The sequence below is a fragment of the Asterias rubens genome, chromosome 19 (genome assembly GCF_902459465.1).
Source record: "Asterias rubens chromosome 19, eAstRub1.3, whole genome shotgun sequence".
Lineage (NCBI taxonomy): Eukaryota > Metazoa > Echinodermata > Asteroidea > Forcipulatida > Asteriidae > Asterias > Asterias rubens.
In genome coordinates this window covers 7,732,903-7,759,743 of record NC_047080.1, presented here as the reverse complement: position 1 = coordinate 7,759,743, position 26,841 = coordinate 7,732,903, and the positions used below count along the sequence as shown (strand labels likewise).

At 41.6% G+C, this 26,841-nt stretch overlaps 2 protein-coding genes across 2 annotated transcripts in view; one reads left to right on the top strand and one right to left on the bottom strand.

The window, feature by feature from the left end:
* The first annotated feature begins 2,696 nt into the window (after nucleotides 1–2,696).
* Nucleotides 2,697–5,147, top strand: LOC117303343. Its single transcript, XM_033787510.1, has 2 exons — nucleotides 2,697–3,413; nucleotides 4,701–5,147. Exons 1-2 carry the CDS (start codon nucleotides 2,772–2,774, stop codon nucleotides 5,145–5,147), a joined length of 1,089 nt encoding a protein of 362 aa, XP_033643401.1. The 5' UTR covers nucleotides 2,697–2,771.
* Nucleotides 5,148–18,673: 13,526 nt separating this feature from the next.
* LOC117302985 overlaps nucleotides 18,674–26,841 on the bottom strand; it is a 29,001-nt gene continuing 20,833 nt past the window's right edge. Inside the window, exons 15-17 of the mRNA XM_033786997.1 lie at nucleotides 24,758–25,436; nucleotides 23,368–23,438; nucleotides 18,674–22,892 (exon numbers count right to left, since the gene is read on the bottom strand). Of these exons, the coding sequence (XP_033642888.1) occupies nucleotides 18,834–22,892; nucleotides 23,368–23,438; nucleotides 24,758–25,436 (4,809 nt within the window). The 3' untranslated portion in view covers nucleotides 18,674–18,833. The remainder of the gene's footprint in view (nucleotides 22,893–23,367; nucleotides 23,439–24,757; nucleotides 25,437–26,841) is intronic.

Here is a 26,841-nt window from a genome sequence, read left to right as displayed (position 1 = left end):
TGAAATCTTGAGTGGCATCGAGATTCGTGAGGAAATCCCGAGCTTTGGAAAAACAGCTGGCCTGTCACTACACTTGACAATAAACTCTAAGACTACATCAGGGTAACAATGTCTGTACATGTGAAACTGACATTTTGCATACTGAATACGAATCAACTATAACAAAAACCAAACTGGGAACCTTATAGTGTCGTAGCATTGTGTCCGTGTCCGCCATATATTTAAAAAGTCTTGTGTTGTTTTCGACAAGGCACAGCAGTGGCTCAAAAAGTCATGTTTTCTACCATTGTGTACTAAATTCATAATCCAGTTGCTTTATTTTGTGTTCTTCACAAAATTAAATCACTATCAAAAGTTGACAAGAAGCTGCAGGTATTAGGTCAACAAGTTCGAATAACTATTTGGCCCACAGAAATGGGCACAGCCGTTAAAAGTGAACACACTTATCTTATACCCGAGGAAGACACAAACATGTCATTTCATTATAGGCCTTTACTCTTGAAAGTCAGCAAGAGAAAAACAAGCTTAGGTAAGTGAAAATAGTCAGTGGCGTGTACGTTGCACAATGTACATAACCCAGTGTAAACATGGAGTATACAAAATGACTCGAGACCTTACTCATTTAAAAGAGTAAACAGTATAATAGGCCCTAATATATTACAAAGGAATCTAAAACTGCAGTGAAAAGAAAAACAAAAGATGGCAAGTCAAAGAAATAATTGGTTGTTGCGTCGTCAAACAACGCAAGACGACGCACGGAATCCAGTCGTAGCCGCACCGTAGCCGCTCATTCGAGCTGCTTGTGATTACAGCCACTGACTCTTGTGCACAAGAAAAACAAGTCAATTGTGTAGGTCCAGCCTCGTTCCCGTGCATGAAATTCCCAAACAGCTGCGTGAGGTCTCAACCGTTCCTTCAACCAAAATAACGATTATATCAGATTCCATATGCCTTAAGATCCTTAATTAAGATCCTTAATTAGTATTAACAACATGTCTGTGTCCAATTTCATAGCGCTGCTAAGCGGCCGGTTTTGTGCTTACTGTGCAATTTCTATTTCATAGCGCTGCTAACCGTAAGCACACGAAAAGGCATGCTAACCTTCCGGTGCTTACCGCACGAAAATAAATGACGTCAAAATGCAAATCCACGGTAAACACGCAACATTGCCGCCCAATTTTTCTGCTAACCTGTGAAATACGCTTGCACCTTAGCAAATTTTTCTGCGACAGTTAGCACGAAAATTTGCTTACCGTTAAGCAGCGCTATGAAATTGGGCCCTGGTGGCAAAGTTACGATATGATTCGAAAATGGCGGCTATCGTGGAAGCCATCTTGGCTTTCGGAAAGAGCTAAAGTGGGATTTGTTGAGACTTTTATGTCATTCACGGCACACAGACCTATCCTGACCAAATCAGCTTGCTCTGAGCCTTATTCGACGAGGTAAAGTTAATTCTCTCGGCCCATATACAATCTTGTAGTGAAATGAGCCTTAATTTGTTTCCCCATTTACTCTTTGGTATAGAGAGTGCGATGCTGACACCATGGCACACGGCTCCAAACTCCCCGACCAGTCACCGAGGCTCCCCTCGGTCGGTCCGCTCCTCCTTCGGCAAGATCCCGGAGAATGACTACATCATCGTCGGCAACAACACAGAAGGAGGGAGACACCAGCGATCGGGTAGCTGGACCTTACTGGGGAAGCTAGGGCGTCGAAAGAGGGCCAGTACGATGTCCTCTCTCGGAAGCAACTCAACAACAGAAGGCTTAGGCATAGACTCGGACATCTGTGGAGATAGAAAACAGGATCGATCTGGTCTTACGCTTGAACAAAATGGCGGCGAACTTGAAGACGTCGTTTTGCAGGTACCGGTAAAACAGAAGTTAGAGAATGGTTACCACGGAGACAATAACTCAGATGACGTTTTCTTGGACGTCGAAGTACCAGGGAAGAACGATTCTGTTGAAGATACACGTAATGGTTCAACCGATGCCGTTTTACACAACAGTCAGAAAAAGCATAATGATCGGAATGGTGTAATGGTTGAAAAAGCAGTACAGACCGAACAGGTGGAGATAAGGGAACAGATTGACTTCAGAGATCGCCGTGGAAGCATCGTGCAATGTGACCATTGTAAACGGCGCTGTTTCTGCTACAGGAACGACCCGTATGATTCCAACTCCTCAACCCAGTCCCTGAGGCTGAGTGCCGACGAGAAGAGCAAGAGACGGCGCAGGAGATGGTCCCCACTCATTAAGAAACGACAGTTGATGTTGAATCAACCAGCTTCGATGAGCCAGTCGGCAACTAATGTTTGCCACTATGAGAGAGCCAATCCATCCCTCCCGATGCATCCTCATCCAGACAGCGCGCATTGTGATTCATCAGTCTGGATGCAGCCCTCCTCATCGTCCTCACCGAAGCGGTGGCACATCAAGTACCGTCAAAACAGACGTCGACGCCGTACGTTCTCCGAGGATAAGGTCGACGAACACGAGTCTCCAACCAGCTCGCAGTGCGGTAACACAAACAGCGACCCCAGTCTCTGCTCGCAGAGGTCCTTATGTAATATCGAGGACCACAGAACGTCAGATAATCTAAGACGTGCCGGGCTGTACAACCTTTGCCTCCAGAAAACCCAAAGTCCTCTGGTGAAGAGTTCGTCTTGTAGCCCTACCGTCCCTCTCAGAAGACAGACCTGGTCGGAAAAGAGTCGCCACTCACGGCCCCTGCAATATGAGGGACATAAGAAGAACAAAGGCTTCCTACACATGCTGCGAAATTTACGCAGTTCTTGCAGCGAAACTGATATCTCAATGGAGCATCGAAGATCTGTGGATAGCGAAGGGTACGTGGACCCGTTCTACATTACCAGAAACTTTAGCCGTCTGAACTTGAAACGACTCTCGCTGTCCCATCCGAATCTCAACTGTACCGTGAAGGGGAATACCACGCCACCTAGCGGCATAAAGGGCAAAGTCTCGGCAGCTGTAGGGCGCCTGGAGAGAGCTCTGACAGGGAAGGTGTACATCGGTCGGACGTACTCTCTCGAATCCCAGCAATCTACCAGCAACGGATGGAATAGTGATCTACCAGGCAGCCCTACAGACTCGGACGCCGTGGGCTATTCATACAGCAGAGACATGGATGCCGAGAATGGTTACATGACTTTTGACCCGGAACTGAACCCTCCTATAGGACCTCGACGGATCCTCTCCAGCTCCTGTTCTTCAGCGCCTTCGAGTCCTGGGTTTCATGAAGGCCCGGTGGCGTGTTTTGATGACGTTACGAACAGCAATGCCTGTGAAAACGACAGCATCTACGAGAGCCTTGAAAACTATCTACCGAAAACGAAGAGGAACGTGAGAGCCCTCAAGAGCTTGCCATCCTCAGATTGTGAGACGCCACCCGAGGTAAGACGGTGATGTTTTCGTTGAGTTTTTAATGAAAGTAGTTTAACCACGTTTAGTTACCGTTGCTAATTAAAGTCACCTGGAAATAGATTTTTTTTCCCCCTTTAAACATAAGAGTATATGCTTACGAACAATAAAACAATTTTTTTAGTAATTGTTTGTCACGATTTATATGTTGAAAAAATATATAAAGTTGTTTGGGGGGCTGACTCCGCCTACCCCTTTTGTGACGTCAATCGAGGCAGACTTTGCCTGCAATGCGTATAGTAAACACACGTGCATAGTACATGTACGTCCAAGTCGTGAGTTGGTACGTTTCAAGAAGTGTTTTTCTGCATTCAGCAGCAATACACCTGGTCGGCATTGCCGGAAAAACCCCCCAAAAATCTTTTTTTGAAACGTACAAACTCACGACTTGGTCCGTACATGTACTTTGCAATTGTGTTTACTCTACGCATTACAGGCAAAGTCTGCCTCGATTGACGTCACGAACAGCGCCCTCTCGGGTCGGGGTCTACTCTTAAATTTGTAAATAACATAAAAACCGATTTTTTAAAACCTTAGTTAACTGTTTATTCACATTCCACTCATCAAAACACATATATAAGTGACAAAAGCTTTATTTTGAAAAAATACCACTTCCAGTTACATTCTGTCAATAGTTTGGGGTGATGCGAAATTTTTGAACGCTAGGGGGCAGCAGACTTACCAGGTTAACTTCCATTGTTCACGTAGTGTTGAGCATGCGCACATTACCGAGTACAATGGATTTTAATATCCGGTAAGTCTGCTGCCACCCAGCGTCCAAAAAGTCATCCATTTCACTCCACCCATAAGCAACCATACAAAACTTGAAAACTTTGATTGAACCTCTTTGGTACAAAAACAGCCAAGACGATGGCATCTAGTCGGCGTTGTAGGGAAATCTGTTCCCGGGGCTTCTGTCCCATACATTTGGCACACTTACTTTGAAGGAGGTTGATTCAAAAGAGCGCGCTATCAAAAACAAGTGTGTACACAGTTAGCCACATGGGGAAAGAATCTCCGGGGGACAGAATCTCCTGCCACACCAGCCTCATTACGAGATGGTGTCCCTTAAGCAAACCACGGCTTTGGCTCCAACCGGCTCATCTGGTTCCGTCCGCCTGTTTCCGGTTCCAGCTTTGAACCAAAACCACACGTCAATAACTTACTAAGCTAAAGCTAGATCTGCAGCCGTGGATTCGAAACGGACTTCTTTTGGTATTTCAAAACTTTGATCTACTTTGGTTCGTTCTTCGTTGTCAGGTACCTCCAAGGCCTGCATTACACCGACTGAGATACAGAGAACGTATGCTACGGAGAAAGATTCCTTTACCGCCCATCCCAATAGCAAACAGTTCCAGCAACTTCGACAACAGTCTTGCCTTATCTGATATCACCTGTGCCAGTTCAGCGGGGAACTTAAACAGCGCACTTCATTTATACAAGACAACTTGCCGTCGGAACAATTTTATCTTTGGGCACAGTTCCTCTTGCGGCACCCTCCCGTCTTTCCAAAGGGATTCCTCGGAAGAAGACTCTGTGTTTGAAGGACAGTTGGAACAAAGTCAGACACAGACGGAACATACAAATCGGAACACGGGAATGTTTAAGGCGGGAACAGCTAGAGGTATGAATGATGGAAATGGTAATCATCATGAAAACTGCAATGAACAACATGGCGCATCCTCGAACATTAGCAATGGTATTTAATCATGTATATTTTAAGGAACGTGGTTGCCTCTCTGTCTATAGTTTCTGTAATAATACCTACGTGCTTTCTGCGCAGTTTCAAGCAGTCTTTGCGCATTCATTTGTTTCTTTGTAATTCAATTGCCCTTTTGTGGTCGGTCGTTCAGCTCAGAAAATGTTTCCGGTTCAGTCACGATTGAAAAAAAAAATCGCTGGCAATGCATAATATCGTCAGTGAGTGTTGTCTGATGTTTCGCTAAGCGCGACTTGTTCACTGGAAACAATTTCCGAATGGGAAAAGCTACGTGACGAAATGCAGTCTTTTTAACTAAAAGGGTGGGGGAGGTGGCATGGAAACAGCGGGGAGAACGAGTTGAGGTTTGATAAAATAAACCGAAGACATGAGAATGAATTCCTGTCGTTGTTATGCTTCCATCACAATGTTCTTGAACATAGCGTAAAATAATGGGCGTATTCATAAAAAGTATAGTAGCAACTGCTTTTTCTAGGCTTTTGCTTTAATACATCTTCATACACAAAAATAAGCAGTCGCTGCGAGCATGCAGAAGCTTCTAGTTTTAAGAAAAAGCAAATGCTTGTTTCTTGCCAGCAAATGCCACCTTGCTTCTGCTGATGAGCTTTTGCTTGTGCTCGGTGCCTGTGCTTATAAGCAATTGCTAGTTTGTATGATGGCGGCCCTATGTAAGTATAAGCACTCCCTCTTTCCCTCTCGCTGATGATTTGTTTTTGTTCACAAAGGGGTCAAATTATCTCGGTCATATTCCGAACTAATACCCCAACCAGCTCTTCCAAGAAGTCTGCACTTCCGTTTCTTGTTCATAAACACCGTGGATATCTTTTTTTTTATCAACTCAAGTTTGTGAACCTTGTCTGAAATAGCCATGGCATCTAAATTTTGGAATTTTATCAGCTGTAAAAAGATACCCTTTGGATCAAGTTTTCATCATACAGAGTGAAACGGCCCTGCGTTGGTCGAGAGAAAATGTTGCACGAATGACGTTGATTAATTCGAATTTTGTCTTTTTTTCTTGCTGATAAAATAATGTTGACTAAAGGATTCTGCACGATTTTTTTGTTCGAGTGGAATGTTGTATGCAGCGTCACTGATTCGGAATCTGAGTTTGCAAACTGCATATAATAAAGCTGCACTGAGTCACTGATTAAGACACTGAACCATAACTTGCTTCTCTTCATCCAGGTGTACAAATGAGAGACCCGCGAATATTGAGGTATTGAATTTGATCAATCGGTAAGGGCGCATTAGGTTGTATACTCCCCAGGGATGTGAAACAGCTTACTGGATTGTGAAATCAATACATGGTTTGGGACCGAACGACCTGGCCCACTTATGAGCAAACAAGGACAATGCAGTAATATGCTGCGTTATAAGAGACGTCGGTATCAGCGTAATATATAGATTGTTATATTACAAGAGAACGCTGAACTGTTATGGGGGCGTGACTCGGTGTTGGAAACTTGGGGGTTGGGGTTGGAAAGGATGAATAGATTGAGTCTTTGTGAAGTTCTCAAGAAATGATAATGTATCTTTGATGCCTGTTTTACACATCTGGTGGTCAATTCATACGAGTCGGGTTCGTTCCTGTTTAACAAAACGCTCGCACCCCTGTAATATAATATAGGTTTTCCCGGCCAATTAGAGCAAAAACTCACTCAATTTCATTACCACGAATTCAAAGTCACACATTGTCCACTCAGACTAGGGTTTTTTTTTGCTGTGTATGCATATGGATTATTCACAAAGCACATCAAACAGTGTGATGATTTATTTTACAAAAATTGGGACAGGAAACTGTTGAGAGTTGAAGGGTGAAGAATGAGTTGTATCTCAAAATATGAGCGTGTGAGAGCATTGCGGTAACGCCATGTGAAAAAATGTGTGATGTCACTGCGTGATTTGTATTTCATATTGAAAGTGTATTTGAGTAATAAAATATGTGAGTAAGATTCGCTTAACTATAAAAGCAAAAACCCTATCTGGGTCTTTCAAGTTTGGTCCATCGACGACTCAACCAAGTTACGATTAACGTCTTGAAAAACGACATACGATACACAATGCAAGCCTTTGAGCATTTTCGAAACTATGGCTTATAACAGCTACCTGTAACTGTTTGAAATCCAACACAGAACGTGTACGTTCTCAAAATTAGTGACGGAGCCCCAAGACGGAGCTGAGACCCAAACATGGTAGTTACGTTTGGGACTTTGGGGGACATGGTGCAGAATCAGCTTAATATTTCTTCAATCAAACACGGCTGTTAATAATTTACTGTCATCCCACGTATACTTTCTTCCTCAATGATCTACCTATTTTATGCAAATTCTCATCAAAGCCTGTTCGGCATCTGGACGAGGGTTTGTTTGGTACTTCATTAATGGTCGTTGCGAAAGCACAAAATGACATAACCGCTGCGTCGTCCGATGCAAAAACACACACCCTCCCACGCACACCTTTGAAAGTCTCACCTAAACATTGGGTTTGGTTTAGACAATAATGGTCGCTAAAGAAAAACATAAATTGATAAATTATTCATTGTATGATGTGTTTCTTGAGAACTAGACTGACTCATCCAAAAACTAGCTATGTAATATACATTTAAAATGTCGTGGGACTGTATACACACGGCCACCGATGCCACCAGAGGCAGGGCTCCTCACCCGTACAGAATCCCCAATGAACGGCAGGCAAGCCATGTGGAGCGAACCGAAAGCTCGCACAAGAATGCTTCAGTAAGATTCACTAATCCGTTAAATGTGTTATTTCATTTGGCGCGAATCATGCGAAAAGTTCCGATGCATGAATGACCTGCGCTCAGTAATTACCCACGAAAATCTGTTAAGAACTTGTTCGTTTGTGAATACATGCAAGTCATACAACAATTCTATACATTACGTGCGTTTATCCGAACAAACATCGAAACAGGTTTTTTTGAAAATCCACCAAATGAGACAATGGAGGATGACATCAAACGATTATGTGGGCCAAGTTCAATTCTATAGTCGTTTGATTACACACGGATAACTACATAAGCTGTCTTAAAAACAGGAACTCTCAAGGACCTTTCATCCAAGGACCTTACGGCATGCCTAACCGTAAAGAGGTTCAAAGGCAAGTAATAAATGCCTCCCCACGGTACAACACGTTTACCATGTCTACAGATACTATTAGCGCGATTGTGTTTACGGCGCGTGACTCCAAGCTGGGATAGGGAGATACTCCTCCACACACACACTGCCTCCTCACATGCAGTGAGGTCTATATTGCTCTCTCATTACTACCCGTAGTGGAAACAATTACGAATTCGTCTTACCTAATTTTTTTTATGGTTGTGTTACAACAAGTCAAGTTCAATGTATGATTCGTTTTGTTATTATTCCGTTCCTGAATTTTAATTTAATTTGTCTTTTTTGAAATAGACCTACAATACTATGGACTTTGCCTTATACAAAAGAGGAACCAAAAACATTACAACTAAGATAAAAAGAAACAAAATAAACATTTACAGAGTTATACAGGAATGTTTCTTGGTCCTTGATTTTTTTTTGGAAATATTTATTCAAGTACAAGGAGTGACCTACATGTACACATGGTGCAGCAAATGGTTTATAGAGACATATCAGGCTAGTCAGTTTACACAATACAAAATACGCAGTAGTAAAAAATAAGCTGATTGATCAATCACTCGGTTTTTATTCTACCCAACCCAATTTGAACCACCGTTTGAAAAGCAAAATATCCCAAAAGGTCAATTCTGTACCAACCTAATGGGATGCCGAGATAAAAATGTTAATAGGATTGGCTTGAGAGTAAACTTATCTTGTATCCCAAGACCACTGCACCCATTAAATCCATCCAAATCCTTTGGGATTCCTCGTCTTCATTATAATATGAAGCTGTTACTTGATACACGTGGTAGGCCAACAATGTTTGCTCTGCTTTCTCAACAAAATAGACCTCTCTATATCGCAACGTCAAAGCCCGATTTTTTGTGTGTGAAAACTACGGAGAGCCAGTCAATGATGTCCACAGTTTGTAAATGCTACATAAATGGTCAAAGGTAGTTTTGAATGTGTTGAAAACAAGACAACCAATCATGGGAGGTATTTTATATAGCTGAAAATTTGAAAAAAAGAAATCAGTTTGGTCAGAACATCTTTTGACATGACTGAATGTTACTAACATTCGGCGGTCCATGCCAACCAGCGCGGTTTGTTTATCAAAGTTCTATAGTCAGGGCCTACAGCATCCATTTTGCTTTGCTATCATTCAAAACCAATGCAGTGCTGTGTCCGGATGAAGGAGTTGTTGCTGTGTGTTGCTAACCGCAACAACAAGAAAGGCAGGGTAACCTTTCGGCACTTTACACGAACATGAATGCCGTCAAAATGCAAATCCATCATGGTGAACGTGCAAGATGGCCGCCCAAGGTTCTTGCTAACCTGTGAAATACGCTTACACCGTATAAGCCAAATGTTTCTACTACAGTAAGCACGAAAATTTGCTTACCGTTAAGCATGACAGCTCTATGAAGTTGTGCCCTGGTGGACACACCACTGTGACACTATTAGGTTTGGGTAAAATAGTCTGTACATACGCAAACCAGTCAGTGCATTGTTATTCTAGCTACAACCACTATTTGAAGGCTGATTCGGCCGCAGCCGGGTAAGAACAAACTGGGTGTTAAGGGAAAGTCTGGTACTCAGTATACAGGATTCATTTATACATACCAGGGAAATTAAGGAACAAGACATCTTGGTATGACATCGTTTCAAAAGGTGATTGTGGGAAGGCCTTATAAAAATCAGTATGAAAAAAAGAAAGCAAAAATGAGAGTTTTATACGGGATTGGTAATGATAAAAACTAGCATTGCTAAATTTCAGGCTGAAAGCACATTCCGCATGTTGTGCTGCATTATTGGAAAAAGTCAGGTCAGGTCTATTGATACATAATCCCCTAAAACCTTGACTGATATCCACCAAAATCAGGTATTAACAGTGAGTAGAACAAAACAGCCAATTACAGGTCTTAAACCAGACATTTTGACAGAATGTTGTAGTGCCACTACTCCTCCTTCTGTTCAATCCCTCCACCAGCTCAAAAGCAGCGAACTGCTCCGCAACCAATGAACATGCATGTCATGTTTGCCCATTGCCGCCCGCGTGGATCCATGTACGGAGAAAAACAAACAGTGGACAATCCGTGCAGCCGTACATGGTTTCCTTGTATCAACTAGCGAGATTTGTCATTCTGTTTGCGGTGGCATTTTTATAGATTTGATCACCGAATGACATTTGGAATACAAGAGGGAACAATGTTGTTGCTTTGAAAAAACCCAGAAACCCCTGGGGAAGAACGGGGGATGCAAATAAGTTGAAGGGACTTCCCCCATCATCTATTCAACCTAATAGTCATATACTGGCTCACGATGAGCTACAACACAAAATCACGAATAAAACAGCCGTTGAATGATGCAACCACTTATTACAAACAAGTTGTGTCTCACTTTATTCAAGGTTTCTCGTGACCTAATTCGGATTGTACTCAACAGAATTGTAAATTTAACCAGTGTTTTTGTTAGGAACTGCCGCCTGATCAATAAATAATACGATGTGGCTTCTAATCCGTGTAGTTAGCCAAGGCATGGAGAGTGTGTAACTTGAATAGACAAATATTGTCTGAATCCAATAAACGAAAACCGAAGGCCGTTTACAAAATGAGAGTACTTGATATAACAAAGGCTACAAATTATGGTGGGAATTGTTTCACCCCATCAGAAGAGGCAGTTCTACTGAAGTTCCTCGATGGCTGTTTTTTGTGATCTGAAAGGGGTGTGGTGGTGGGGGGGGGGGTGCAAACTTGCAATATGCTTGTTTCTCTTGGTTGGCACACGTATTGCTCCATGGTAGGGGTATTTTGTTTTCAAGATCATGAAGCAAGATGGAAAAACAATCTACAAAGAAAAGTCCCGAGAAAACTAGGTTCGGTTATAACTACACATATTTTTGATTTTCTGTCAACTCAATGATACGAGAAAGAAAGTGAAAGAGAGAGAAAAAAAGAAGTCAGAATTGTACAGAAGCAACGCCCACACAAAGTGCGCAACTCTCCTGTGTTGAACAATCGTGGACATTGGGAGCCCACGTGCAATGTTTGAAACAAACAACATTTCGCGCTGGTCTCAAGTGTGTATAATATGGTCTAATGGGCCCATTTTCATTAAGCTGCTAAGCAAAAAAAAAAATGCTTAGTATGAAATTTCTTCCTTGATAAAAACATGATTAACAACTAAATTTCCAGTTGTTACATATTGCTTGTTACTGGTATACAGCTGTTGCTTCCATATCCTGAAAACCACGTGGGAAATTTGGTTGGTAATCCTGTTTTTATCAAGGCAAAAATTTCATGCTAAGCAAATTGTTGTGCTTTAGCAGCTCTATGAAATTGGGTCCTGTTCAGAGCCCAATTCTATGACAAGTTGTACTGGGACTGGGTATGGAAACATATATAGTCTTGGTGCAGTTGGAATACTGTGTGCTAGCCTATGAGAGGACAGAGCGTGTTGAGTGTGGAGGGTTATTTTTGTATATACAAGTGAGAAATGAAAACGAAGGAAGCGAGGTAAAAGAGGTGATCCTCATCACTACAGGTTGAAAATTAAGATGAAAGAGTTGAGGTATACTGATGGATAAAAATGAAAGAAAGAACAGGGATGATGATGGCTAAGGACGCGTATTGTCGCCACATGAACAAACACAAATCTCTATAAATCCAGACTTCGTGTACGCTACTAAAAAATTGTTTAGATTTTTAACACATTTTAAAGGCAGTGAACACTATTGGTAATTACTCCAAATAATTATTAGCATAAAACTTTACTTGGTAATGAGTAATGGGGAGATGTTAATGGTAAAAAACATTGGGAGAAACGGCTCCCTCTGAAGTGACATAGTTTTCGAGAAAGAAGTATTTTTCCACGAATTTGATTTCGAGATCTCAAGTTTAGAATTCGAGGTCTCGATATCAACCATCTAAAAGCACACAACTTCGTGTGACAAGGGTGTTTTTTCTGTCATTATTATCTCGCAACTTCGACGACCGATTGAGCTCAAATTTTCACAGGTTTGTTATTTTATGTATGTGTTGAGATAAACAAAGTGAGAAGACTGGTCTTTGACAATTACCAATAGTTTCCACTGGCTTTAAAATTAACCACGAAAAAAGGGCTGATCCCTTGAGTCTTAAACTCCTTGATCAAATACCATGGACACACAACCAACGAAACAAACAAGATACAAGAAATCTACAGGAAATTTTTGTTTCCTACTACCCGGGGCAAAACGAAGTCTACGGGTCTAACCCCCATGTGTTTTACCCTCTCGTTCGGTAGCGATACGCCGCAGGGGGTGTTCTGATTTTAAGACTGATTGTAATTGCAATGCAAATACAAGAGTAACTTGAAACTGTACCCAAGTGTACTCCTTTCCTCTTACCCCCTGTTTTTTACTTTAGGGTGGGGGGAGTTTGTACATACTAATATTCATAATGATATTTTGTATGTATTATGTATGGCGGTTAAGCACTGACTAAAACTAAGAAATTTAACGAATTGAAATTCATAATATATATTTAATAAGTAAAAATTGTTCATAATGTGAATTAAAGTGCTTTTTGCAACAGTATAAATAACTAGTACCGGGATGTGTTATTTTGGTGTCATACCCCTCTGGATGCATGGTGCAACATTGCAACAAAATTATTACAGAAATGTAATGGTTAAGGAAAAACAGTTCCCTGTCTGTCAGCAAATGGATGGGAGACCATTCCATGTATTGCCATGATATTGGGTGAATAACACTAATTTCTGCAAACACAATATTATTATACATTGGTATAATTTTAACGGCTTATGGTGTTAATTTTGGTTCTATCTTCGGTATCTGTGACAAAACACTTGGAGTCAAATTTTTTTACACCCCAGTTTGTGTTGTCTTGATATTGGCGACTTGCATTTTGTTAGTATGAGAGCCGATATCCCAACACAAATTACTGGAGAATAGATGTTTGTTTCACACAAACATCTGGCTCAAAACTGCGCAGTCCCTCCAAGTTAGACTTAAATCAAGTCCCGTTCTTGTGAGAGAGGTCCCTAAGGATATCCGCCGTCAAAATGTAGATATAGTGGTCTCGAGAATGGGACACGGCACGGCACAGGTTGGGGAGTTTTCTGATAATTAGGCGATGGGACTGAACAAACGGGATTGTGACTTGAGTCACGTCTATTCGAATCTGCCGCCAAACCAGTCGATGTTGTGCGCCCTCTACCGAGTACAAAACTGCATCACCAAAATACAGGATACCCATCCACTCACGACTTATTCCTAGTTATAAAGGGACAACATTAGAAGCTTCAGTTGGGAGTAAACATTATTTAGTAAATTGTCAAAAAAGAAGCACGCTTTAGACATGTTTTTCCAATTTGACAAAAGCTTTATAGCATTTACCACGACTATAGTCCACTAAATCTCAAAGTTGTTACAATATTCACATTAAAGGCACTGGACACCTTGGGTAATGTCAAAGACCAGTATTCTCAATTGGTGTATAAAATAACAACATTTGCATTTATTAACAAACCTGTGAGAACTTGGACCTAATTGGTCATCGAAGTTGCAAGAGAATAATAAAATAAAGTAAAACACACTTTTCGTGTGCTTTCAGATCAGATGCTTTATAAAGGCTTCAGAACTGAAGTCTTTTAATATCCGAGTGAGAAATAACCTCTTTCTACGTTACTTCAGAGGGAGCCGTTTCTCACAGAGTTTTATAATTAATTGTTTGCAGTAATTACCAAATACTGTCCAGTTCCTTTAACAGGTACGGTTATGCATCTGTGGTATTTTCTCTTGTCCTGGAAATGAAGCCCCTTGAACCTCCCAGGTGTTACATTACAGAGGATTTATACATCCAAATCCTCTATACATCCAAATGAAAACAGAACCAGAGTACTGTAGTTGTATCTGCTTCTGTTTGGTTCAAATCTAGAGACTGATAGGGGTTAAAGGCAATGGACACTAATGGTAATTACTCAAAATAATTATTAGCGTAAAACCTTTCTTGGTGACGAGTAATGGGGAGAGGTTTATGGTATAAAACATTGTGAGAAATGGCTCCCTCTGAAGTGACGTAGTTTTCGAGAAAGAAATAATTTTCTACGAATTTGATTTCGAGACCTCAAGTTTAGAACTTGAGGTCTCGAAATCAACTATCTAAACGCACACAACTTCGTGTGACAAGGGTATTTTTTCTTTTATTATCTCGCAAGTTCGTTGACCGATTGAGTCCAAATTCTCACAGGTTTGTTATTTTATGCATATGTTGAGATACACCAACTATGAAGGCTAGTCAATTACCAATAGTGTACACTGCCTTTAAACATTTCAAAGGACAGACACAGCATGCCCATTAAGAAGCTAGGCTAGGGTAGTGAGCCTATACATTCCCTTGTTCCAGAAATAAATCCACCTAAACCTTCTGGGTGTAATTTTCACAGGATTTATCGACTCTCTACATGTACATCACATTTCTGTTGAGTAGTTGCCTCCTAAACCTGGGCTTTCTCCTTGGTCTATAGTAGTCTTGGTGCCAGACGTTTCTCTTTTCCCTTTCACGCACACCGCGGCCAATTCACCAACAGCGCTCCGGGGCGGTGAGTGGACGAAGTCAGGTGAGTCCGTGCAGGCGCTGTCGGTGAATTTGCCGCGGTGTGCGTGAAATTTCACGAAAAGGGAAACGAGAAACGTCTTGCACCAAGACTAGGTCTATAGAGGATGATTCTACTACATTGAAAAACCCATTGATGCTACATTTTGAACATAACATTTAGGTTAAAGGCACTGGACACTATTGGTAATTACTCAAAATAATTGTAAGCCAAAATACTTGCTTGGTAACGAGCAAGGGGAGAGCTGTTGATAATATAATACCTTGTGAAAAAACGGCTCCCTCGAAGAAATGTAGTTTTTGAGAAAGAAGGAATTTGTCACTCTAGTTAATTAAATAGTTGATTAAAAAAAAATCATGACTGAAGCCCTTTTTAGGCATCAGAAAACACACAAATTTGTGCAACAAGGATGTTTTTCTTACATTATTCTCTTGCAACTTCGTTGACCAGATGAGTCCAAATGTTCACAGATTTGTTATTTGACACATAATGTGATGTGATACCAAGTGACAATAATAGCCTTTGACAATAACCAAAGGTGTCAAGTGCCTTTAATGTCAACATCTTCCCTTTAAATAAAATTACAACATGACTGATTTCATACAAAATCAACGATTTATTATTACACCTAAGCTTCCCAAAGCCAGTCTATTGGCATACTTTGGCAAGAAATCATAAATAAATGAATTTGTAACTTATACGAAATACTTTCTGTATAAATGTACATGTTGCTTTATAAATTATGAAGAAACAAAAAGACTACACCATTATATAAAACATGCTCTTCAAATAATCAGATATACTGTACATAAAGTAATTTGGTACTTTTCAAAGACTTGTGGTGGATTATCAAAATAATAATAATATGAACACTTATAGTGCGCGGGTATCCATCACATTGGTTTTGAGGGCCTCTTTGAACTTATTAATAGAGGACATGATACGGATATCAAGAGGAAGATTATTCCAAAGTAAAAGAACAGCATGAGAAAAAGCCCTGTCACCCAAATTGTTGTGGGTTTGGGGAACAGCCAGTAACAATGAAGTGGATGATCTAAGACATCTGGAAGGATTGTAACGGGTAATCATTTCACATTTCGGATACTCCCCCCCCCACCCCCAACTCATGTCATCGGTGTTGCTGAGACTTGACGAGACAGTACATCTAGCTCCTTTCATCCTTTCACACACAACGGGTAAGTTTGTAAAGGCAGTGGACACTATTGGTGAACTTACTCAAAACAGTTGTGAGCATAAAAACTTACTTGCTAGCGAGCAATGGAGAGCTGTTAAGAGTATAAATCATTGTGAGAAACGACTATCTCTGAAGTAACGTATTTTTTCCCACAAAAATATTTGAATTGATTTTGAGACCTTAGCGGAGGTCACAAAATCAAGCATCTGAAAGTACACAACTTGTATGACAAGGGTGTTTTTTCTTCCATTATCTCGCAACTTCGACGACCAACTGAGCTCATTTTTTTACAGGTCTGTTATTTTATGCATTTGTTGAGATACACCAATGGAGAAGACTGTTTCTTTGACAATTACCAAAGGTGTCCAATACCTTTAAGTAAAGGTACCCATGCCTTTAAGTAAAGGTACATTAAGTGAGACAAATTTCAAACAAGCACTTTGTTAGAGTTCAGCCAGATGTAGCCAATGCTACTTCTGATTTCCTGACCACAAATAAATATGACAATGTATTATTAATATAACAGTGTAATGTACAATGTGTCACAGGGACAGACAAGATGGGCTGTAAGGCAGTTAACGAATCAAGTGACCTAACATTTGAAAAATAAACAAGTTCATGATGGTAAAGAAATAAAAGTTGATACAATTTTATGGGAAGTTGGACAATGTTTAAGTACAGTATTGAATGTGTTCAGGGACTGAAATTACACCCAGGCCGCGACCTTCCAGTTCCCTTGAAGTGCCCCTTGTAAAATGAAAATGGCCCTGCCCTTGTTCAAAGATAAATTCCAGGCCTGTATGTTTACATCACACCCCAGACAGCTTCTCTACTCCTATTGGTGGAGAGCGCGTCACGTGGGGGTGTTTAAACCTTTTATAATGACCAGCTGGAGCTGTTTATAACAAGCTGGCTTCCGCGTGTCGACGTGCAAGATTATCACGCGGAACTATAGTAACAGGGCGTAATCTAAGCGTGCACGCGTAATCTAAGCGTGCGCGCGTACAAACAACCCATGCGCATCAAACGGATTCTTCACAAAGTTTTATTTTAAATATTTCTAACCTCGTATTTTCAATTGTTAAAGTGCCTATAATTGTATTTTTTAACAAAAGGGCATTTAAGAATGGGAATAAAAGAGTAGTGACTCGTCCTTAAGCGTCCGTTAAAACCTTGCAGTGTCGTTATCGTGCGTTACCTTCCGGCGTTTATCACACGGCTGCCAACCCTGCAGCTTTAAACGACCGTTGAAGAACTCGTTTCCAACCTTTTATTCCCTTATTAATTTAGAATAAGATACAAAAGAATTCTTAAATATCAAGACCTGAGAAGTGTTTTAGTTTTGGCTGAAAATAAAATCCCTCCTACTGTCTGACCATTTAATAACGTTCTCTGTGGTATTAAATGCATCGTAACAGACATGCAACTTTCTCATTGCAAAAGAGGAAATGGCCCATCACACTTGTACAGTGTTTTCTATGGCATTTCTTTAAAAAGCAAAAGAGGGAAAGTTGCAACCCAATAAAACATGAGGCAAACATTACACAGTACATGTACTTCTGTGCAAAGTTGTGCCACACTACACAAGCAATACATTTCAAATGGTTCATCAAGTGGTTGGTCAAGTCACATGAAAATGTGACCAACACTACAGGGTTATGCTACAACTTGTGTTTGTGTCAATAATGTTTTTGTACAATTTCAAATCAAGTACATGTACATGACTTTGAGTATAGGGCCCAATTTCATAAAGTCTGTAAGCACAAAAGTTTGCTTAGCATGAAATTTCTTCCTTGATAAAAACAGGATTAACCAACCAAATTTCCACGTGATTTTCAGGAGAAGCAAACAGCAGCAAAATGCCAGGAACAAGCAATATGCCACAAATGTTGGTAATCTTGTTTTTATCAAGGAAGCAATTTTATGCTAAGCAAAGTATGTCTTGCTAGGTGAGTGCGAGCACGAGTTTTACAACACCGCAATTTTCATTCAAACAAAACCTCTACTGAGATCAGTGACAAATACTTGGCAGCCTACAAGCCAAGTGACGTTTGAAGCTTTGCATGGTGCGGATAATAAGAATAAACAATAAATAATAGTAAACTTGCGGGTACAGCCATGCAAGTAATATTTGTTGTGGGAGTGTTGGCTCCGAAAAGAGCCGATTTGATTTCAAAGTTTCGAACAGTATATACTCTGCCCATCTTCAGGAGAAAAGTTGAAGCGTCAAGACCCAACCGGCTCTTTTTAGAGCCAATAATAATAATAATAATAACCGTATTTATAACGCGCCTTTTGCCAAAGGATACAAAGCGCCAGGTATTATTACTGCAAGGAGTTGGCCAAGTTTGAGATATAAGACCTAATCCTTTAGCACCATGTAATGGTTTACAAGGTGCTGTGGCGCAATATGCTGCCAATCCAGCCAGGAACACCGGGGTGGACCCCTTCTCTTTTCGATAAGTGCACTGGGTTCTTTTACATGCGTTTACACAACACATGGGACCAACGGCTTTTAGTCCCATCCGAAGGACGAAGCAATGGTTGTGTGTCTTGCTTAAGGACACAAGTGTCACGGCTGGGGATTCGAACCCACACTCTGCTGATCAGAAGCACCAGAGTTTGAATTCGGTGCTCTTAACCGCTCGGCCACGACACTCCCTCAACAGAGATATACTACATTGTTGTACCCACAGTTCATTCTTATAACCTTCATGTAAAAGCTATTGGATATACTTCTCTTCACTACGTCATACGGCAAAGTTTTGAAGGGCAAACAGTGCCTTCATAGCATCCGTATTGTTTGCATCATTTACTTTTCTCTTTCTATTCTGTGGAATACCCGAATAATCATCTCCTTCATTCATTCTCTGTTCCTCATCCTCAGTGTGGGGAAATAAAGATGATGGCCTGTCGTCAGCTTTCCTCTTCTTTCCTCTCGCCCGGACCACATGGTCATTGTTTCTCGTTCCACCTATATTTCCAGGAACCACACCAACACTGTTCATTGCTGGGTTTTGCACACCACAATGACCAGATGTCGATGGTGCTTGATCTCCACTATATTGGTCTTTGCTGCTATGGGTCTTGCTTCTACCAACTTCAACTACAGACTGATCTTGCACCAATCCTACAGATGCTCTCTGACTTTCCAATGTTACATCAGTGTTTTTATGGCTGGATTGATCTGCAAGTTCTTTCGCAACAGGTCCATGCCCTCCACGTGTCTCTCTATTTTTCTTCACCGGTTTTGGTTTACTAGGCATCTCAAAACAGGACTCTCTATCCCCACCCCGTATACAAATCGTTCCTTTGATTCGAGTGGATGAGAGAAGCCCCGGCCAGAGGAACATCGAGAGAAAGCGCCTCTGCAAGAGCTGGTAAGAGTCCGTTTTCTTCAAAGATGAAAGGTGCTCTTCGACTAACTCCTGAGGGGATGTAGCCTTTGCAGGACCTTCAGAGTCATTTGTGCTTGAGTTAGTTGGAGCAACATCATTAAGTTGTAACTGGGATTCAGAGGTAACACTCTCTTGTTGGTTGTTAGATGACCCTGGTTCTGCATGCAGGAGGGTGGTTGGGGGTACAACAGTTTCTCTCATTTTGTCCTGAGCAGTTTTCCTGCCTTCAAGGTAGCCACTGAAATGTATCGTCTGTTTCCCATCAGCTTTGGCTGATTTCATTAACCGCTCTTCTAGTTCTGACATGAACTTGTCTCTTCTTTCCTCCAAGTTCTTGCGGTCAAGAAGGAGCGATTTCAGACCTTGGATGGTTGCAACGTTTGGGGGGAGGAGGGAGATGTCTTTCGTATGCAACTTTCTCTTCCTGATGGGTGGTGGATCTACTTTGTCAGCCTCTGTTGATGTTTCTTCACTTTGTTCCTTGGACTGCTTCCTGAGTTTCTTCAAGTTGGCACGTTTCCTTTTCAATTTAGCTCGGCGTCGCTTGTCCTTCTTGGACTTCTTTTTCTTCTTCTTTTCATGTGAACTAGGCAAGGGCGTCAAGATATGGCCAGTGACATCGCCAAGATTACCCTTCTGCAAGGACTTGAACTGATCCGAGGTGATGACTAGTTTGGTTCCGTTGGGTAAAGATAGACTCTTTAAATTTGCTTTTGCCAAGTCACTTGTGTTATGTACCACTGACGAGGACTGCTGGGCATCAAACTGCTTTGATGCTGATTCAGAATGGACAGGTGCCGCATTTGATTGCTGTTTGGGCTGTGATTCATGAGAGTTAGCCAAGGCTGTATGTGGATTCCTTTTATGAGGCCTGGTAATGTGCTGCTGTTGTGGGGCAAGGGACCCAACATTTTGGAGGGCAGGTGACAGACTCATGGTTGATGGTATGGTGCAACGTTGAATCTGTGGGGTACGAGGTTCAAACAAGGGCAATGATTGAGGGAGGGTACCACTGTTCATACGAGTCTCTTGACTTGCTGGTGTATTCACACCTGTTCCAGAAGAAGTCATCATTCGTGAAAGTGCCTTTAAAGTGTTTGCTGCACTTAAAGGGTCATGCGATGGTGATGCAGTAGGAGGAGGTAAATGCAGTTGTGTATTCCCAGATGTAATGGGAGTTGGAGCGCCAGCTGGATGAGAGCCAGTTGGAGGGGCAGCTGGATGAGGGCCCAACTGGTTGTGTTGTTGGGCTGCTCCTGAAAGAAGGCTTTGCTGATAGCTAGGAGTCCCTTGACTCTGTGTAACAGGAGAGGGTGACATCACTTTGGATTGGCTACTTATCAATCCTTCAGGCAATTTGTGCACTACACCTGAAGGCGCACGTAATGGAGATAACAACATTTGTCCTGTTTGTTTGTCACGAAACATCACAAACTTTTCCGAGGCAGCGCCTGGTGTGCCAAGTGCAGTGTTTGAGACCTGTGCCAAATTCCTAACTGGTATAAGACTTCCTTGACGATGAACGGTACTAGAGGCAGCTCCAGAAAGTAAACTTGTATGTTGGCTTTGGTTCTGACCAGCATTTGTTCTCCCTGCCAATGCCAAGTTTTGGTTGAAACCAGACTGAACATGAGTTGGACTGCCAGTACCTCCCACTGTAAAATGGCGCGGCAGACCGAATTGATTTCTGGGACTGCTCAGGAGTGGAGTCCAGTAAGAGCTGGTTTTGGTCACGTTATCTGAAGAACTTGATACCGTTTTTCTAAGTTTGCCTCGCTGCAGTTCTAACTTCTGACGTACACTCAGTGATCTCCCTTTTGGACGCCGTGGACTGCTTTTGTTGGTCTTGTCATCCTTTGATGCCTTTTCTGTCTGAGAAACATTATGACTCGATGTTTTTGTGCTAGTTTTATGTGATTTTGTGCCACTTGTTACTTTTTGGGGGTTACTAGTTTCTGCCCGCAGGCCACTGGCTACTACTTGTGAGACATTGGCAACTGCCTGGGGACTACTGGCTACTGATGGTGGGACACTGGCTACCTCTTGCGGATCACTTGCTACTGCTTTTGGGACACTGGTCAAAGCTCCAGGACCACTAGCTACTGCAGGAGGGACACTGGTCACTGATTGGGGGTCACTAGCTACTGCTTGTTGGACACTAGTTACTTCTTGAGGGTCACTGGCAATTACTTGTGGGACACTGGCTTCCTCTTGCAGGCCACTGTCTGCTCTTTGTGGGACACTGGTAACTGCCAGAGGGTCACTAGTTACTTCTTGAGGGTCACTGGTCACTGATTGATGGTCACTGGCTACTGCTTGTGGGAGACTGGTCGACGCTTGTGCGTCACTGGCTATTGCTGGATGGTAAATGGCTTCCTCTTGAAGGCCACTGGCTACTGCTTGTGGAACACTGGTTATTGTTCTAGGACCACTGGATCCTGCTTGTGTGACATTGGTCATTGTTCCAGGACAACTGGCTACTGGTGGAGGGACACTAGTCATTGTTCCAGGGCCACTGGCTACTGCTGGAGGGACATTGGCTACCTCTTGAGAGCCACTGGCTACTACTTGTTGAACACAGGTCACCATTTCAGGACCATTGGATCCTGCAGGTGGGACAATGTTCACTGATTGAGGGTCACTGGCTAATGTTTGTGGGACATTGGTCACTGCTGGAGGGTCACTAACTACTGCTTGAAAGTTACCAGCTACTGTCTGCAGGTCATTGGCATGTACTTGAGGTCCACTGGCTACTGCTTGAGGGAAAGTTGCTAAAGCTGGTAGGTAACTGACTAGCTTCTGATGGCCACTAGTCCCAGCCTGAAGGCCCCTATTTTGTGAAAGAGAGCCACCTGTAACTACTCGATAAGAGCCACTGGTTGTACCTAAAGGGGCAGCGATTAATGATGGTTGGCCCATTATCATCGTTTGCTGGCCAATTCTCACAACTTGATGGCCAGTGTTCATTCCGAAAGGAAAGTTGTGCACAGGAAAACGGCTGGTTGCCATTGCCGAGGTGCCAGCTCTCAATACTTGAGGGCCAACTACTGGCAAACCACCCGCTATTGATTGTGGGCCATAGGTAAGTCCTTGCAGGCCACTGATCACTCCTTGATGGCCGAGGGTTACTGGTTGAGTAGAAGCTGTCACTGTTCGACACCCCCTTGTTGTTTCAACACTCCAGCCACCAGAGGCTGATTGAGTGCATCTGGTCGATGCCGTCGAGTCACTGGTCACTCCTGGGGTATTATGAGTGCCTGCTTTTTGACAGGCAGTGTCTGCTTCACCCGATGTCCCTTGGGTAGTTGGGATGACTGGCAGAGTCTCCTCAGATATTGCATTTGCCCCTGAAGGTACTTCTAAAGAGAATCTCACCTTTGTACTTGCATACTCAATATCAACGTCAAGCACCTATTACGAAAACAAAGCAAACCAAAGACATTTACCACAAATTGCACTGACGCAATGAAACGCAAGGATAATGTGTACAATGTAGTGACTGCCTTAAGCATGCATGATATCTGGTCGTTGAAAAAAAAAGGAACATTTTATCGAGTACAAAGGCTGGAATACTAGGACTGTTTTGTTGAAAAATGGCAACAGACATAGCAATTTTTAATTGAAAAAACAATAGTTGATATACATCCACATTCCATATTGAATCGGTATCGCACAGCAATTTTGAGCACAGAAAATGTCCTCTAGTACAAATGAATGCCTGGTATTCCTGCTATTTCGTCATGTCTTTACTCACAACACTGCTGAATAAATCGTATTGTTGGAGACCAATCACAAGTGGTGTAATCAACATTGCTTTTTGGCTGTTCAAGGTTTTTGCTTGTTAGCACTTTCCTGCCGTAACTGAATTTGTATTCTTTTTATTTACCTTGAGCAGAAGCTTGAACATCATTTTCTGATCATCAGGACTCAGCTTCTCTTGCCTGGTTCGCTTTTGCACTGAATTAAAAAAATTCAATCAAATAAGTGTGAATAAACAAATAAAATGAAGTTAAAAACAATTTCCCAAAACTTTCTTCTGGTGAAAAATATATGACTGAATATTTGAACCAAAATGAACTGGCAAACCATTTAAATAGCATTATTATAAAGCGAGGCAGCCATTTTGAAAAGAAGAAAAAAGGGCTTCCCCCTTTATATATTATATTAGAGAGGCACACACTATAGACCTTTTTCTTGCCCGTACAATCCTTATTTGTTACCAGCAGATTCAAACAAATTTTCTGAGTTTATTGTTCAAGCTAACAAAGCTTTTCATGAAAGGCAAAAAATACCTTTATACTGTCCAATCATTAAAAACCCATTTAAATGTATCAAGCAAACCAGATAACATGCCTAATGAATGTCAACATTTGAAGTTTCTGCTCCCAATATTTGTTCAAGGAAAACAGAGCCTCAGCATTGAACCCTAGGCCTAATTTCAAACAGCTGCTTAAGCAGAAAATATTGCTTAACATTTTTCTGTGGAGCACAAACTAAGCAGGGCCCAATTTCATGGCTCTGCCTACCGACGAATTCTGCGCTTATGATCACCATTCCCCTCTTACGTGCAAGCGCCGAGTTTCTGCGCTAGCCCTGTAAGCGTAGAATGCCTAGTAACATGGAGAAGCATGCACAGAAGCCAAAATTCCCTGCTAACTTGTGAAATACTCTTGCAGTAAGCATAGAATTCCCTGCTTTCATAAGCCCCGAATCTGTGCTTATGGTTAGCAGAGCCATGGAAAATGGGCCCATGATACCAGTTACATTTTTCACATGTAAAATGGTATTTTAGCTGGTAGCTTTTATCTGGTAAGCATAATTTTGTTGCGCTAAGCAAATTTTGTTTGTGCTCAAATGCACTGGACTTTTACTGGTCATTATTCAAAATAGTTGTTAGCACAAAAAATTACTTAGTAACAAGCAATGGAGAGCTGTTGATAGTATAAAACATTGTGAGAAATGGCTCCCTCTGAGAAAGAAGTAAAAAGAAGTAAACATTTAAGAAAGAAGTAAAAAGAAGTAAACATTTTGAGACCTCAAGTTTAGGTCTCAAATTCAAGCATCTGAAAGCACACAACTTGTGCGACAAGGTTTTTTCTCTTCTATTATTCTCTCGCAACTTTGACGACCAACTGAGTTCAAATTTTCACATGTTTGTTATTTTGTGCATATGTTGAGATACACCAAGTGAGAAGACTAGTCTTTGACAATAACCAAAGCTGTCCATTGCCTTTAGGCAGCGCTATCTATAAAATTCGGCCCTGCTCTGCACTTACTGCCTATTTGTCGGCTGCTTTGACGTCCACACCCCTTTCCTCGACATATCCACATAGGATTCACTGCCTCTACAAGCGCCACATCAAGTTCAGAACAAGGCTTCCGTCCTGAGCCCTTCTTTATCTTAACCCCTTCCTTGTGTTTGAGTCTTTCCATCCACATTGGTAGGCCCATACCCTCTGGGTCGTATTTAGCGGAAGGAAGTCCATCTGGAACGTGAGCTCTTTTTGAGGCAGCATCTCTGTCATTTAATTTTTGTTGCCATCCTGAAAGATGGTTTGAAACGGTGTTCATTTGGTTCCTTTGCTCGATTGACCCTGTACTTGAGCCAGCGGCGTTGTTAGTTTCTATTCCATCTTCATCTTCTTCGTTTCTTGCATCGTACGGATCAACTTCCAGTTCTTGCTCAAGTTCTTTCCTCTGTGCTAAGAATTTTTGTCTTGCCGTCATGTATTGCTGATCCCCATAACAATCGTCAGGATCATCAAGATCATCAAAATCATTAAGACCATCTAGATCTTCCTCCTCCTCCTCCTCCTCCTCTTCACTCTCCTCTTCCTCCTCATCAGAGGACTCAACTTTCCGTCTCCTTTTCCTCTTTTTGGCAGCTAATTTTCTTTTCTTGGCTTTTGCTGCTTCTCTTGCCAGCCTTCTTGCTATTGCTTCTTCCTTCTCTCGCTAAAATAAAGAAAGATGCAAAACATTATAATGATTAATTATAAAAACAATAATGATAATAATGTGTATTTGTTATGCACTTTTCACTTTCCACTGGGCGTTGCACCTAAGACACAACATGCAACACTGTAGTTGCACAAGAAATAGCGAACAGAAAAAAAGCAAAACAAAAGTAAAACAAAAATATACGTACACGCAGAGGCCTTACATGCCAGAGTTAGCCCTATACAGGACTATTCCTCTGTACACAGATTAATAAGGCCCGCTTCTGGGGCGGAAAATTTTCAAAGCTTCATAACTCAAATCTTACCTGCAACGAGCCACTAATTTCAACAGATTCACATTCCATGGCGGCATACATTTTTCTGCGGTGGGTTTTGGTCCTCATATATTCCTCACAAAACCATCATTTGTGTGAAATAATGTAGCTCCCAACGTTAAAAAAATTCCCGTTTTGATCGTTTTCTCACAGTGCTGTGTTGCCATGCGTACGCGTATACATTCGCGAACAGACGCATGATGCAAGACGCAAGATTCTTGTTCACCGTATCTTGACTGCACAGCCTTAACACGCAACCACAACGCAAGATTTGCGCGTCGTGCGTTTTGTCTTGCGTAAACACGGCAGACTGTGAGAATACAAACAAAAATTTGAATTTCTTAACGTTGGGAGCTGCATTATTTCATGAAAATGACAGATTTGTGAAAAAAATATGACAACCAAAACCCACCGCAGAAAAATATATGCTGCCATGGAATGTGAATCTGTTGAAACAAGTGGCTTGTTGCAGGTAAGATTTGAGTTATGAAGCTGTGAAAATTACGGCCCGAGAAATGTACCCTGATGTCCAGGACGTCACTGGCTAATGCCAGAGTGTTCTATTTACTGTTGGATTGAGGTAGTCTATCGAGCCAAAATTGACCAATGGCACAAAACAATACGTTCAAATTGTTTGTGTACATTTTTTTCTTTTAACAAATGCAATTATTTTTCAACTGTTTTCCTTCACACACCCACCAACAATTTTGAGAAGAAGTTACATTTTAAAACATTGGTTATTCTAAATGGCTATTTGAAGGCACTCAACACCTTTGTCAACTATGTTAACTGTCAAAGGCCAGTACTCTCACTTGGTGCATCTCAACATATGCATAAAATAACAAATCTGTGAAATTTGTTGACTCAATTGGTCATCAAAGTTGCAAGAGAATAATAAAAGAAAAAAATACCCTTGTTGCGGAAATTTGTGTGCTTTTCAGATGCCTAATAAAAGGCCCCATGCTTGAAATCTTTAAATATTTGAGTGACAAATTACCTCTTTCTCAAATACTACCTTACCTCAAAGGGAGCTGTTTTTTCACAATGTTCTATACCATCACCGGCTCTTCATTGCTCGTTACCAAG

Excerpts from the sequence above, each read along its gene's own strand:
- LOC117303343 (XM_033787510.1), top strand. The coding sequence starts at position 2,772 with ATGCTGCGAAATTTACGCAGTTCTTGCAGCGAAACTGATATCTCAATG. Across the intron at positions 3,414-4,700 it reads ATTGTGAGACGCCACCCGAG|GTACCTCCAAGGCCTGCATT; the intron begins GTAAGACGGTGA and ends CTTCGTTGTCAG.